Genomic DNA, 15,238 nt, shown 5'->3' on the forward strand with positions numbered 1-15,238 from the left:
CCACCTCTCACCCATTTTTTTTTTTATTGTTCCACATTACGACACTTGACAAAACCAAATTTTTCTCAGTGTGCTTGTTCAGGATAGACAACCCCTGTTCTCAGTGTTGCTATTTGGTAAACATAGTTTGTGCATTTTTGGTGTTCTTTACACAGATGTTTCGTTACTAGGACTTTCAATGGCCTCTGGTGCTTACATGAAATGCTACAGTCCATACAGTCTGTGCATCATGAGATGATGGCTGTCATGTGTTAAGCACTGGCAGCCCCAAGAAATACAGGAACAATGTAGAAAAGCATATTTTAATTTTAAAAAGTTAAATTATTTGTTTTTTTTTTTTTTTAGGTCTGTGATAATTTTAATAAGTATCAAAACTGCTCATGGAGTCAAAATGTCAGTAGCCATGCCTATTTTTCTGTTTTCTTTTTGCCGTGGTGGTTTGTTTTCTGTTTTGGTCTCAAGGCAGGAGAAAACTTGGCCGTATTTGCTGTCTGGCTTGCACCTGCAGGCCCGTGGTGGTTTGGGAGCTGTGGCACCAGTGGTTCTGCCGTTGTCAGGGAAAGGCATCCGTGTGAGCCCAGCCAGCCCTGAAGCCTTATGTTCTTCCTGCAGGCCCATTCATCAGCGTGGTCCTGTCAAAGCTGGAGAACATGCTGGAGAACTCTTTACATGTTAATTTGCTGCTTATTGGGATCATTACTCAGCTAGCCAGCTACCCCCAGCCACTCCTGCGCTCCTTTCTGCTCAACACCAACATGGTCTTCCAGCCAAGCGTCCGCTCTCTCTATCAGGTATGTTAGCTGAGCCTACATCCATACCTGTTGATTTTGTGGGTGCTAGTTTGTAGGGCATCTCTGCTCTAATTCATTTGCTTTCCTTCCCTGTCCTATTAAGCTCACTGTGTAGTTTATTCTAAACAAACTGTAGAGCTTCATTTAGTTCGATGTTTTGAGGGTGCCCTACGCAGAACACCCAGGCGGTTAAAAATGAGCCAATGTCTAACATCATAATAGTTTCCATAATGAGGGTTGTACCTGCAAGATATATTGATAACTGAGAGTGGAATTTCATGGTGAGGCATTAACATCAGTAATGCTGTTTTGACAGGTCCTTGCATCTGTGAAAAACAAGATTGAACAGTTTGCCTCTGTAGAGAGAGACTTCCCAGGACTCCTCATACAAGCCCAGCAATACCTGCTCTTCCGTGTGGACATGTCTGATATGACCCCTGCGGCACTAACCAAAGGTAAGCCAGGTTTCTCCACAGTGCCCCTCCTTAAATTCCTCCTCCACGTCCCTAGCCTACTGGCCTCAGTTCACAGACGCTGCACTGGCTTCTGGATCCTAGAAGCATTCAGATATTTTCATTTTTATGCAACAGGGAGGAACCACCTCTTCACATTCTTAATCCTAAAGAAAGGTCTCCCCTGCTCACACCTGGCCTGTTTCCTCTGTGGAGGGTCTAGAGGGGATTTGGTCTTTTAACTGAGAGTGGTGCCTGGAAGGAGCTAACGTGTAGGGTATTATCAGGCTAGAATAAATCACACAGCACACATGGGCCAGAAAGAGGCATTATGTGCACTCTCCGAGCCATTTTTTTGGGCAGCCCCTTCCTGAGGAGGGCATGTGTTCTCTTTATTATGTTTTCAGAGGCTCTTGGGCCAAAAATAAGTGTGCTTTAGGGCCCTAGGAGGTAAAACAAAAAACAAAACAAAAAAACGGTTTGGACTGTGAGAAGTAAAGTTTATGCTCAGCCTAAAACCTCTCAGAGTGCCTTTTTATGACCTCTAGAGGAGGCGTTAGGCCAGGGCCCTGGCAGAGTGAGGGGTGGGGGCAGGGGATGGGTCGGTGCTAGTAGGAGCACTGAGAATGGCTGGCCAGGCCCGGGAGCACCACTGCTGCTTTACCTTATCTAAGCTCTGGTTGGACCGATTTGCTGACCATTGTCCCCTGAGCTGTGACTTAGCCCTTGGTAGGAGCAAAGTAGGAATGCCACATATTGCACTGGCTTTTACTTTTCCACACACAGACCAATCAGGCTTCTTTGTGGCAGATGAACAATGGAGAGAGTAAGGCTCTTGGTCCTGGGCCAAAGGCAAGTGATCAGAAACAAGACTGGCAGTGAGTGGCGGAAATGAAACTCAGGGCGATTGTTCCACCTTTCAAAGAAGCTGAAAAGAACCCAGAACTCTGAAGGCCTGACGCTGCCCCTGTGCAGCTATTTGATCTTGTTCGCTTTACCTCACAGGCCCAATGTCCCTTGACTTTTCAATGAAGGATTTGTTCTCCATCTCTTAGGTGCTTTCTAGCTGAAGCCAGAACTTGGGTTGTGATGAGCCCTTAGGGTACTGCAAGGTAGGGTTTGAAAGAAAGGTAGGCCATGTGCCACTGGTAAAGTGAGGAGTTGGGCTTCAGGCTGTTGGACTTTGAGAAGAGCAGGCAAAGGCGTTCATGGAGGGAGAGGCCCTGGCACCTCTGTGGGAAGGTGGACTTCAGGTGCCACGTGGCCTCCTTAGACACACGGGTGGTCAGTGTGTGAGCTGTGTTCCTCCTGAACAGGGCGCATGTTGCTGCCACCCACCCCGCGAGAGAAGGTGCACCAGTTGCCAGTATAATAAACCACTGCAAAAACCCATTGGCTTAGCACAAGGCCATTTATGATTGCTTATGAATCTGTGTGGTCATCTGGGTGTTTTGCTGATCTGGGCCAGGGTGATTTTGCCTGGACTCGCTTGTGTGGCTGCCATCAGTGGGTGGCTGGATGTCTAGGATGGCCTCACTCACATCCGTGGCTGTTGGCTGGAGTGATGAGGGTGATGGGGGTGTTCCTAACCATCCGGCAGAGTAGCCCAGGCTAGTCCATGTCACAGTTAATAGGGTTCCAAGAGTGAGAGCAGAAGCATAGGAATCTTTAGAGGCTCAGACTCAGAGCTTATGTAAGGTCCATTCTGCAGCATTCTGTTGGCCAAAGCAAGACACAGGGCCAGCGCAGATTGAAGAATGGAGCAAAAACCCTACCGCTTGATGGGAAGAGCTGCAGCAAGTTGTGGGCATTCTGTAGCCTCCTAGACAAGGCCTAGTCTTCATTGTATTTTACAGTTTATAAGGTGCTTTCTCAGGTGGTCAATTTTCATTATCAAATAGCACTCTGAAAAGGGCAAAAAAGGTACCATTAGCTTCATTTTCATCAAGGAAGCCAAAATTAGAGGTCCAGGGTATTCAGCCAGGATCGTGAAACTCAAGTGCCTGAGCCCATCTTAGCTAATTCAGAGACGAGTGTACACACTGACCAACCTAGATACACTGAGGTACACTAGATACTCAGGGTACACTGAGCCTTAACCCCCACATTCAGGGAAAGGGTGAGGGTCACTCACACCTTGGGCTTGTCCTGGTTTCAGAGTATCTGGAGGCCATGATTGCAAAATATATGCCTGGGGAACTTGTTCTCACTGCCTAAGGTTGTCAAATTAGTTAGCTGGGTTCCATGCTCCTTAAGCAAGGTCTGTGACACTCCAGGGCTTTGACCTGTAAGAATCTTCTCTCTGGATATAACACTTTTCTTTCACTTGAGTTTTTTTAGATTAACTTTCTAACTTTTCCAGGTTAGCCAAGTCATACTCTTTCCCCACTTAAAGCATCTTTAACTGACAGAATGAGAGTTTCCTGTCCCCTTATACAAAGCTGACTTCTGAAGCATTTACTGTGACGTGATTTCCCATAAATGATTCAAATCTGGGAGGCCTGTTCTCACTGGGATGCAGAGCAGTTTACAATGAAGAATTATGGTAATGGGCCAAATATTTGGTGGTCCAAGTGTCTGCGTGCTCTGCCCTTTGCCTAATACTGCTGCCGGGGAGATGAACACATAACGTATCTCTCTCCTCACTTCTGAAATCTTCCCAGTATTAGTCTTGAAAACCTTCCGTTGCAGCTTTTCAGACCCAGAGCAACATTTCAGAAGCCATTCCTAATTCTGACATTTATTTATACTTCCCTCCGCCCTGCCTTTTTCTTCAGGTGCTCGTGCATGCTTGTTGGACCCTTTTATGAGGGGCGTAACTCAGGCGCCTGCAGCCAGAGCTGCTCCATCATGCAGGCCCTGCATTCCCTTCGCCTCCTGGCAGCCCCGTGAAAAACGAGCCTTCTCACTAATGCTTCCAACAGCAGTAAAAGTCTGTGTGGCCGCTGCTGCAGAGCAAGCGGATGTCCTGTTCCCAGTTCCACATTATTATTCTTGAGGCTGTTGGTCTCTGAGATTCAGCCATTTGCCAGGCCTTTCTCTTTCTACTCAAATACTTTCCAAACCACAGAGTAACAGTTCACTGTATTTACTTATGTTCAGAGCTCTTTTACTGGGCACTAATTCTAGAAGGGAGATCAGGTAGGTAATGTCCCCAGTTTACAGAGATGGAAACTGAGACATTCTGTGATGAGCTGGTGGCCAGGTAGGGACCATAACTCGGGTCTGCTTGCTTTTGAATGGAGAATTTGATGGTGCTTGGTGACACACTGAAAGGCCAAGACCTCGGAGGGGAGCCCGGGTCAACATGCTGCAGCCGCTGATGGAATTGTGCTATGGATCTCCTGGCCAGCCCCTGGTCTCCCTCACTGGGTATTCTCCTGTCTTCGTTAGTGAAGACAGTTCTGATTCTTAGATTCATACTGAGTAAATGAGCCTTAGCAATGACACTTTTTATTCATAGCTCAAGCTAGATAAATGAATCACAAAACCCCTTTTTAGGGGAGAAGAGAATGAATGAATTTGAAGGAGAATGGGGAGATGAGGAATATGAGCAGCTGTAGGGAGCATCAGGAGTAGGGAAGACTGATGAGATCAGTTCTTTCACTCATTCATTCAGCAAATATTTATTAGCTCCTACTATGAATATAGTTAGTGTGTTAGGGGTTGCTAAAGACATGTTAGCGATAGGGCTCAGCCCTGAGAAAGGTTGGAGTCTAGTAGAGGAGATAAAACATAAACAATGTGAGGCTGAAGGGCAGTGCAGGCCTTAGTTGGTCAATAACATGGGGAGGAGGCTAGAATGAGACTGTTTGGGTAGAGGGCAGAGGAAGGCATAAAGACTATAGGAATGAATTCTGGGGGCAGGAAACTGGAAATTCATTGTGAACTTGGTGGCAACTGTACTAATGAGGATGATGTGGTAGCTGATACCCATTCAGAGATCCCTGTGTACTTTATACCTATTGACTCATTTAATCCTTATAACAACTCTATGAGCTTTTGGCAGGTGAGGAAATCGAAGTACAGAGAGGTAAAGCAACTTGCCTGAAGTCAGCCAGCAAGTGGCAGACTCTGTGGTCTTAACCACTATACTAATAATGCCTCTAAGGCTAGTAAGATTTAGGTGAGCAGAGAAATGGGGCAGGGAATTCCAGGTGGAGGAACCAGCATGAGCAGTGCAGGTCTCGGTCTGGGAGTAGTGTCCACAGTGTCCCATTCACCACTGGAATGCAGGCCAGCTTCCTTTGTGAGCTTTGCTGGGTGCTTTGGAGAGTGACAGGGCCTGAGCTATGGTTGGGGATGAGAAGGAGTGCTCTCCAAGGTTGACATGTACCTCAGTGATATCAACACTTTTGTGCTCACTCTGTTGCCGGGGCATGAATTTCTGCTGAAAGGTAGCAGAAGACAGATTCTCAGCAACTTTTCCAGTTCTTTATGGCATTAAAGCTGTGATAAGTCTTAATCTAAAAGGATATTTAAAGCAGGAAAGTGGAAGTTTTTTTTTTTTTTAGCACTAAAGACTATAGTAGTGAGATGTGGAAAGTATTATAAATGTCAAGAATTTTTAGTACTGTAGTTAAGCAACACTCTGAGAAGAGTGTTGAAAAATGGTACTGAATTCTAAGAAGCAGCCAAAATAATGAAGAACTTGAATGTAATGATTTATAAGGAGTAATGAGATTGTTTGGGTAGGGGGCAGAGGAAGGCATAAATAATTCCTACAAATATATGAGGGCTGGTGATGTTCAGGAATCAAATAGGGAAGTTGAACCATTTTAATTAGTAAAAAGTAGTTTGATAAGAAAATGCAAATCACTTGGATATGTTAAAGTTTGAACTCATCTTAGGCCTATGTTATTGAAATTGAGATGGAAACCCTTGGCAACCCTCCTTCAATGTAGGCTTCTAAGCCATTTGATACTATTAATTCCCCATGGTTGCAGGAAGTTCTTACTCTGGTCTTACCAGCACCCAACTTCCCTTCCATTATTTCTGCTGATCTCAAGGAATCTTCTGCTCTCCTTTTATGTAAAACGTTGGCGGTCCCAGCCAGAAGAAGACTGGAGGTCACTGGGGAGCCTGAGAGGCTGGAGCACCCGCTGCAGAGAGCTTGGAGTGACCCAGCTCACCCAGCCTCCCTGCTGGAGCTATGCTGTGCTGTCAGGGCTTCACCGGCAAAGGGAGAACAGTCATCCCAGCATTGGAGGCTGGGAGAGCAGGTGGGGCTACTCATCGCCCCTTAATAAGCCAGTGACAGGAGATGCCTTTGTCAGTTTTCCCCATTTCCATATTCTGGCATGGAGGGTTCTTGACAAACCTATATTCTTTCCATGATTTCTGCGTGAAGTTCTTAGAAGGAATTTTGGGTGAAAGTCTCATATCACATGCTATATGCTGGAGGATATCTGTTGGGCAAATATGTGTGTCTTGGAGTGCACAAGGGCTGCATCTTCAGGATTTAGTCCAGTATAGGAACTGCACTCATGACTAGATACTCTCCAGCAACTCTGCCCCCAAACACATGCTCCACTGAAGAGGGTGGATGGGAAGGCTATGGAGGGACGCCATCATGGTCTTCTTTCTGCTTTCAGATCCCATTCAGGAGGCTTCCAGGACAGGAAGTGGCAAGAACCTTTTGGATGGACCTCCAAGAGTGCTTCAGCCCTTCCTGACCCACCGAACCAAGGTGGCTGAGGCACCCCCTAACCTGCCCCTGCCGGTGAGGAACCCCATGCTGGCTGCTGCCCTCTTCCCAGAGTTCCTGAAGGAGTTGGCAGCCTTGGCCCAGGAACACTCCATTCTGTGCTACAAGATACTGGGTGACTTTGAGGACTCCTGTTGTTAGCTTTTTTTTTTTTTTAAAAAAAATAGAGGTTCTTGTTTTGTAAGGTTTAATGTCTTGTCTGAATGTTAAATGCAAAGCTGCTTACAAAGATTTCTACTTTAATGTTTCCTGACAATACTTGATTTGTGGGGAGGGGAATTTTCTGTATCTTTCCTCTCTCTCTCTAGCCGGGCCTTTCCACCTTATGTTATATATAGAATGTAAGTCTCATTAGCTGGTTGCTCCCATGGCAGTTTTCTTTGCTCCGTTTTTTCCTCCTTATATTTTTTGGGTGTCATTCTCCTATCCCTTTGAGTGATTCATCTTGCAGCTCAGATCACACCAAGCAATATTGGGGTTCAGTGATGTCCGGAAGTGCCCCATGTCAGAATCCCAGCTGTTCAGCAGCAGCACCGCAGGAAGACTGTACACCTGCAACTGCGCGGATGGTCCTGTTGCCTCCTGCATTTTGGCCTCTGTTTTATAAAGGAAGAATAAAGACGGAGCCCCTCCTGCCTCCATCACGAAAGCACATATCATCTGTCCCTTTGGATTTTACTTCCAGGACGTGTGTTGCCTTATGGTGCCAGCAGAGCCACTGGTCTCAGCTCTCTGCCTGGGAAGTCGGATGTCCTTGGAGAGAATTTGGAATGCAGAGAATTTTTCTTATTTCTTGAGGGCTTACTTTAATCAGCATGACACTATCTAAACACTAAAGATGGCCTTATTTTAGTAAGATTTGCACAAAATTAAGTATACCTATGCAAACTGTTACTTTGGTTTTTAGTTTTATCAGATGAAGAAAGTATGGTCTCACATATGTATGTAAGAAGACAGCCATCATTATTTTTATAAGTGTTTTATAAAAACAAACTGATTAACTTGTGAAGCCATTTCATAGTGGGTTTTTTCAGGGAGGGTAAGCTGGGTGGGATGGGGAGATAAACTAAATGTAGCCTGTAAAAACACTGGTCATTATTTAAAATTCTATTCGCTTTTGCTAATAAGCTGCACTTTGTAGAGAAACAGGAACTGTACAACCCACTTCGGGATCTTGGATGTAAATGCAAACAGGTCACCTGGAGCCCTGCAAAGCCAAGTGCCTGCTGGTGACTCACTCTGCATGGAAATGCTGCCTTCTGAGTAATGGGGTTCATTAGAAGGCCCCACCATGTTGTATGAGTAACCCTCTGCTGCTCTGCAGCCTGCTCCAAGAGGCAGGATTATACTTAGAGCCCAGCCATGTTAAACCACCACCAAGAGCGGAAAACACAGAATAATTGTGAGCTGAAAATGAGACCATAAACAACTGATTTTTATGGATATCAAATTCCACTCCCCTCTATTTTGGGCCCAGTTCTGCAGGTGAGAAGCAAGTAACGGACGTGAGCCTGCCGGTGTGGAGGGAAATTGGAAGCCTCGGCTCTCTCTGTGCTTTGTGGGCGTCTCTGTGGAGCCCCGAGGGCAGCCACAGGTCTGTTGGTTGTGCCTCCGGAGCACTGGTTCAGTCTTCATCAGGCCCCTCATGCACAGGCAGGGCAGTGGAGGAAGGAACCACACCTGTGATGCTGTGGAGCAGTGGAGGCCCTTTTGTGCTTCAGGAATCTTGAAACAGCTTTGTATTGAGCAAATGAGAAATTGAGAGCTGGCCTGTGAAATGACAACAGGAGACCTGACCTGGGCAGGGTGAGCTGTTGGGAGCCAGCCTTGCTTTCGTGTTTCATAGTCCAAGCAAGACACCAAAGATTCCTACTCACCGTACATTTCTGTTTGTCTTGACAAATGGTTTGCTCAGCTGTGGTGCAGCAGCCAGAAGGGATGAGGCACAGCAGACTGACCTGCTCCTGGCTTCCTGATGTCTGTTTGTATTTGCACAGCCCACAAGTCTCCATTAGAAAAGAAGGTAGCTTAAGATAGAGAAAGAGGAATAGTTGAAGATGGAAGTGCGGCTGTAATTTGTTATACTCTAACTTTGTTTTTGCACAAGTATTTATCTTCTTGTTTGGACTTACAAAGTCATAAAATCTTAACGCCACATCTGGAAATGGAATTCTTTAGCTTCGTGGTTTGATTTACACCTCTCTCCATTATCTGGTGGTGGTGTTGATTCGTCTTGAATCCATATTTCTGCATTGGTAGAATACCATGGTCCCCTTTGTGGAAGGTTTCCTTTGGGAAAAGATTGATTTTGTGCGTCTTACTGTTTTTTTCAATAGGTACTGAAATAAACTTAATGATTTTGTTTTTTTGAGACAGGGTCTTGCGCTGCCTGGGCTAGAGTGGAGTGGTGTGATCACAGCTCACTGTATCCTCCACCTCCTGGGCTCAAGTGATCCTCCCACCTCAGCCTCCTGAGTAGCTGGGAATAAAGGAACGTGCCACCACACCCAGCTAACTTTTTGCTATAGTTTGTAGAGATGGGGTTTCACCATGTTGCCCAGGCTGGTCTTAAAGTCCTGGGCTCAAGCGATCATCCCGCCTTGGCCTCCCGAAGTGCTGGGATTACAGGTGTGAGCCACTGGGCCCAGCCTGAAGTAGACTTACTTTAAATGACGACAGAGATGACTGGTGTATGCAGTGACAGGCAGGAGAATTTAACTTCCCATGCTGGGGTGCTGGCAGCAAACTCACACAATAACGCTAACTTCCTATTTGGATGTGGAAACCGGCTCATGTTTCTGAATCCATCACCGTCCTCAGAGGTTTGTGTCCATAGTTTTGCAAAATGAAGTCAGAAAATGGAGCTGGACATAGAGAGAATGGGAAAACCCATGTGGCTGAGTGAAATAACTAGAAGTGGGTTTTTTAGGGAGCGACTAGACATACCAAAAGAAAAACAGCAGAGAACTGAGTCTACCCACAGGAGAAGAGCCAATCCTGCATGGTTCAGGGAGGTGAACATTGATCTAGGTGGATATGAAGAAACCAGGGAGTGGGTGGGTGAGAGTGGGAACTCGTTGTCGGGAAAAAAAATCATTGGCAATGAGGTAGAATATTCCGGTCCTAAAGTAAATTGGCAAGCCCTTAGAAATATCTTTTTTTTGCAATGAGTTGGGGGGAAAATCTTAAATATGTTTGGCATGCTTAAAAATATGGTCCGAGAGTGCGGACACGTCTGTGTGTGACAGGCTCCCACACCAGTCGCTGTGCCCCTTCCTGGAAGAACGTAGGGGAAGAGAAACCGTGGGTACTGCCCCCTGACGCAGCCCCTGAGCTGGGGTCACTGCGTCTGGCCTGGGCGGGAAAGGTGAGATAGCCAAGGGTTCCTAGAGTATCACAACATTAACCTCAATTCATAATTCAGGGCCTGACTTAAAGGTCCAGACTGAGTGACTTCTGTGGTTCAAATTGTATGAGAGCACTGAGATATTTAAAATTGATTTTTTGGAAATGGCCAAGTAAATGTTTTTAAAATTTTACACAAAGAAATTCCAGGTTAGATTCACCCTAAAACATAATTTCATGGCTGGTAAAATACAATTTCCCAACCATGAAATGGGAGTGCTGGAATAGCCAGTTAGAGATGTGATTTTTCTTTACCATTAAATACCTCCTTTCCCTGGTAGTTAGAGGAATTGTGAAGTCGTCCCCATTTTGTTGAGTATTATTTTGGAAAACACTTTGATGTGCTTGGGTTGGAGTGGATGTCTGTCAGGTGTTAGGATGCATTCAGTATTTTTCTAGGTCATCAGGAGTACCCTTTCCTTAGCAGGTAGCTTTTATTTAGGTCAGATATAGTTGGTTTCTGTCCAGGATAAAACATCATGGAGCCAGGGTCTTGTCAGGAAAGCATCCTCTTATGAACAGAATCTAGAACACGCTCCACGAATATTGAGGTTGCCTGTTTAATTTGGGCAGCCAGTGGGTACTCCGGGTTGAAAGTTGTTTCCAGTGTCTCTGAATCAGCTTGGCTGTCCTGTCATGTGGACTGATTCCCAGGTCTGTTGGAGGTTTAGGGTTGCGGATGGCCGTCATGTGGACCGATTCCCAGGTCTGGTGGAGGTTTAGGGTTGTGGATGGGCTGATCTTCTGAATCTGGATCAGCGTGTCTAGGTTGTCTTCAGGAGGGAAGCACAGCCACAGCAGCCTGGACAAATCCAGGGCTTTAACAATGGCATCGTCCTCTGGGAATAATCAGCCCTTAAGACGGTCACGTGACATCATAGTTCTGGTGAACTATCTTTATTTGGCTGCACCCCCTTTTAAGTAAGCCCTTCATTTTAAATGGTCCCGGTGTGGTGTTCAGTATCTACATATGCCCCAGTTCTCATTTAAGGGCAGTTCAATGTAATTGCTAATTACCAGCCCTGTATTTACTGAAATGGCTGTCTGTCATGCTTGCCATTTTTATGAAACACTTTACTGCAGGTCAGCTATTATTGCATGTGCTACTTCAAGTCACTGGCTCAGGCTGGTGTCATGTGTGGTTTGCTGCAAACGGCAGCCTGTTTTGCAGTGTGAGCTCTTCCTGGAAACAGCAGTCTCTTGTAGCTGATGCCACATCAGCTTTAGGTCATTAAGAAGATATTCTAGGCCCCTTGTTGCTTCAGCCATCAGTCTATAAATCACCCAACACTAATTCTCCATCAAGTCACTGCTTAAAACAGAACACTGTCAAACCAGTTCATGTTCCACCCTTAAATCACATCGTTGAGGAAACATTGTAAGAGAATGAAGTTGACTCTTTCCCCTCCCCTTCTTTTTGAATGACCATCGTAAACCTAATGCTTTAGAAAGAGCTCTCAGAAGACTGAGAATGGTTTTTAGGATAATTTTGCCTCAGTAAATCCTCTCTATGTTCAGGCACTTACTAGGCCATTACTTGTTTTGGGACTACAGATTATCCTGGCAGCTCATTAACTGGATAAACAGGACTATAGTGAAAGATTTTCAGAGGTTCTTTAGGGAAAAGGAGCAGGACAGGATGGGTGGAAGCCTTCAGTTCTTTGACCTCTTGCACCTAGAATCCTAAAATCGATCAAGATTTTAGCTAGGACTGACCTTTCGTAGCTTGTAGGGTCACTGTGAATTTTGTTCCTGTCTTAAAAGGTTTAAGTAACCTAGTTCACTATTACCTACACAAGTAACAAGACGGCCAGTAGGACCTGTCAGCATGACTTCAACATGCACTCAGGCATCTTTCGGGGAGTTTAGATTTACTGTATCATTTCAGAACACAACAAAGATGATGGAGGCTCTTAGGCCAGATTAAATTTCGTGGAGCGGAGGCTGCAGAAGCCTCTGCTGCTTAGTGTGTCAGCTGACTTTTTACTGGGACAAGTCTATGAAGGGCCCACCTGTAACAAGGCCCCTTTTAGCCCTGTGGATATTTTGAAAGAGGGAATTTGGTGTTGACAATCTTACTTACACAACTCTTGCTAAGCTATTTGACTAAGGGTTTCAATCAGATGCTTCCCACCCCACAGGCAGGGGTCAGCTCTGTTTGCAAATAATCCATGAATATGTTTGTCTAAAACCTGCTGAAGAGGCACAGCAGCCACTTCCACGCTGCTTTTGGTAATGGGTAAAGAACACAGCCTTTCAGATAGATGTGGTGGCTTTTCCCCAATAGTTACTATGTAGAAACTATGCAACTAAATTCAATGGAAATGAAAGACACAATATGAAATAGCGGGGCATGGCCGTAAGCTGTCCTGAACTATCCAACTCAAAGCTGAAGGAGGGTGTGTGCTTTTCGAGCCGTAAGCTGTGTCCTGAACTATCCAACTCAAAGCTGAAGGAGGGCGTGTACTTTCCAAAACTTCGAGGCCTTCTTAGTAATTATTTTAGCAATAATTACTAAAATGTTAGTGGGGTGGGGGAGCTCAGCTAAAATATCCTTATCTTGGTGCAATAATGATCTAGGTTCTTTTTCCTAGGCCTGGGCCTACACCTTGAAAGACAGGAACAGAAGTTCACTTTGATGTGTAACCCCGGACAGAGATTAAACAACTCTTTTCTAGACCCAGAATGTAGAAGCCTAGTAGTTGGTATCACCAGTCTCTTCAAAAGGGCCCCACAAAAGCTTGTCCATTAATTTGCTTCATACAGTAAGCGAGCTTTTACTGAATACTGCCTCTGTTAGATAGCATGCAGAGTGCTAGGGCTGACACATTCCTGCCTTCCCACCAGAACCCTCCAACCTCCTCCCCAGGCAACAGAACACAGGGTTTGGGCCTGACCAGGCAGAGCTGGTTCAAGCCAGCCTGGGGCAGAGCCAGTTTTCCAGCACACTCCAACTTCTAGTCAGAGCCTCAGCATTACACACCCAGCCTACAGGTGTGTGGATTCCTGAGCCAGATGGCAATGGCATGACCTGTGGCGCCAATTCATACATTTTAATGAGATTTCTCCCTGAAGAGTGAACCAGTAGACCAGACTAAATGCACACTCATGCAAGAATATAAAATTGTATTTCAGAGGCCCCTTTACAAGCAGAGCCATCTTAGCGAATTTCTTGGGGTGTTAATGTAAACATATCTTCAGAATATCTCATCGGGTTTCAGTCAGAGCCATGCTTTGGTTTTTTCCTAGTTGCAGTGATATCAACTTACAAGGTTTGGCTTTCAGGATTTCAGAAGCTGGCATTCAAGACAACAGGCAATTGTCAGAGCTGAATGAGAATCAGCCTGAGCAAATCAAGGGCTTTAACAACGGCATCTTCCTCTTTGCGGTTTTCACTTGACATAATAGTTTTGCTGAAGTGTCTGTATCTGGCTGCACCCTCTTTTAAGTAAGCCCTTAATTTTAAATGGTCTGGAAAGATCTTTGATACTTTCTGTAAGGTTTAGTCACCAAGAAGCCGGAACTTTTGGTGAAAATGGAATTTATAAAACGAAACTGAACCTTATCCTTTCTTACAAAATAAAGATCCTGTCAGACCCTAGTCTCAGACCACCTTTGCCCATTTGTAATTCAGAGACTTGCAGAGCGAGGAGAGAACTGATTCAGCCTTACTCTCTTGTAGAGAGGTGTAGTGAAAATCATGTTACTTTAGACCCAGTAGTTTTCTGGACCGCAACAGGATGCGGGGCACCTGGCTTCCAGGGTAAGGTCACATAGTCTCTTAAAATTCTGTCACTAATTCTTTTAAAAGATTTTTTTTTTTTAAGTCACCTCCTCATGCCTGTCCAAAATGAACCACACAACTGGTTACCTTTCTCTGCCTACCTTTTGGGCTGGGGAAGAGGGGCCCCGTTCTCATCACTCTCAGGGAAGTCCTGAGCAACTGTACAAGCCAGGAAGCATGAGTCGCTGAATTGGTGATGGAGGGGTGTCCACTTTTTTCTAGTTCCTCAGCTGCTTCTGGAGCAGCGTTCAAAACGGGAATATTTGTACTGTCCTTGGTAGGCTACAGGTTCACAGCTTCAAATCAAGGCCTCCAAGGATTTTCTTCTCTTACATCACGGTTTTGACAAGTACGCTTTTAAAAAACAACATTTGCAAAACTGGTCTTTAAGGACGTGAGTCAGAGGTAACAAAGGCATATACCGAATGAAGGTGTGCTCCGGTGCAGTGGAGAGAACAGTATGTGTCACAAGCACAGGGGTGCAGACAGTCCCACCTTCATTGTCATGCCTGCAGCGCACCACCATTATCGTGAAAGGTCAAGATTGTGATTTACTAATTTATAATCTTATTTCCAAGCAAAACAAGTCAATTTCATGTTACAACTTTTTTCTTGTTTCTTTTTATCTTGTTTGGCCTGAGGGTTGGGGGAGTTGGGGAGAGTTGTCAACTGCACAATCTTTGAAGTGTAAGTTAATTTTTATGTGATATTTCAGTATATATTTTATTGATTAAATTTATTTGAAAATTTACTTTTTAAAATTCATTTATTCTCAGACCTGCGCCTTCTGGGATGGGTAGGGAGTTGAACAGGCAGTATCACTTCTATTCAGTCAATAGGTTGATTAATTCTAATAATATCCTCCTTTCCCACCCTCTTGAGACATCCTTAAACAAATGTGTGTTTATACCGTGCCAGTTTATTTGGTTGTGTTTTCATCTTTGTTAACCTGTGTTTAGGTCTGAAAACAGTATATCCAAATTACAGTCTCTCTTGACCACTGCTAATGCCCACCACCTACGACAATGGCTGGCCCTTAGGAGTTGCTCAAAAATATTTGTTGAAGGAACTGCAGAATGAAAAGTTTTCTTAGAATGGG

General features: G+C 45.0%; 1 protein-coding gene across 3 annotated transcripts in view; it reads left to right on the forward strand.

The window, feature by feature from the left end:
* FHIP1A (FHF complex subunit HOOK interacting protein 1A) overlaps positions 1-9,121 on the forward strand; it is a 265,000-nt gene extending 255,879 nt beyond the window's left edge. For all 3 annotated transcript variants that reach the window (XM_015139343.3, XM_078002365.1, XM_015139347.3), the window contains 3 exons: positions 613-791; positions 1,108-1,246; positions 6,838-9,121. In XM_015139343.3, coding sequence (XP_014994829.3) covers positions 613-791; positions 1,108-1,246; positions 6,838-7,091 — 572 coding nt within the window. In that variant the 3' untranslated portion in view covers positions 7,092-9,121. The remainder of the gene's footprint in view (positions 1-612; positions 792-1,107; positions 1,247-6,837) is intronic.
* The last annotated feature ends 6,117 nt before the right edge of the window (positions 9,122-15,238 follow it).

Source organism: Macaca mulatta, chromosome 5 (assembly GCF_049350105.2).
Source record: "Macaca mulatta isolate MMU2019108-1 chromosome 5, T2T-MMU8v2.0, whole genome shotgun sequence".
NCBI classification, from domain to species: Eukaryota; Metazoa; Chordata; class Mammalia; order Primates; family Cercopithecidae; genus Macaca; species Macaca mulatta.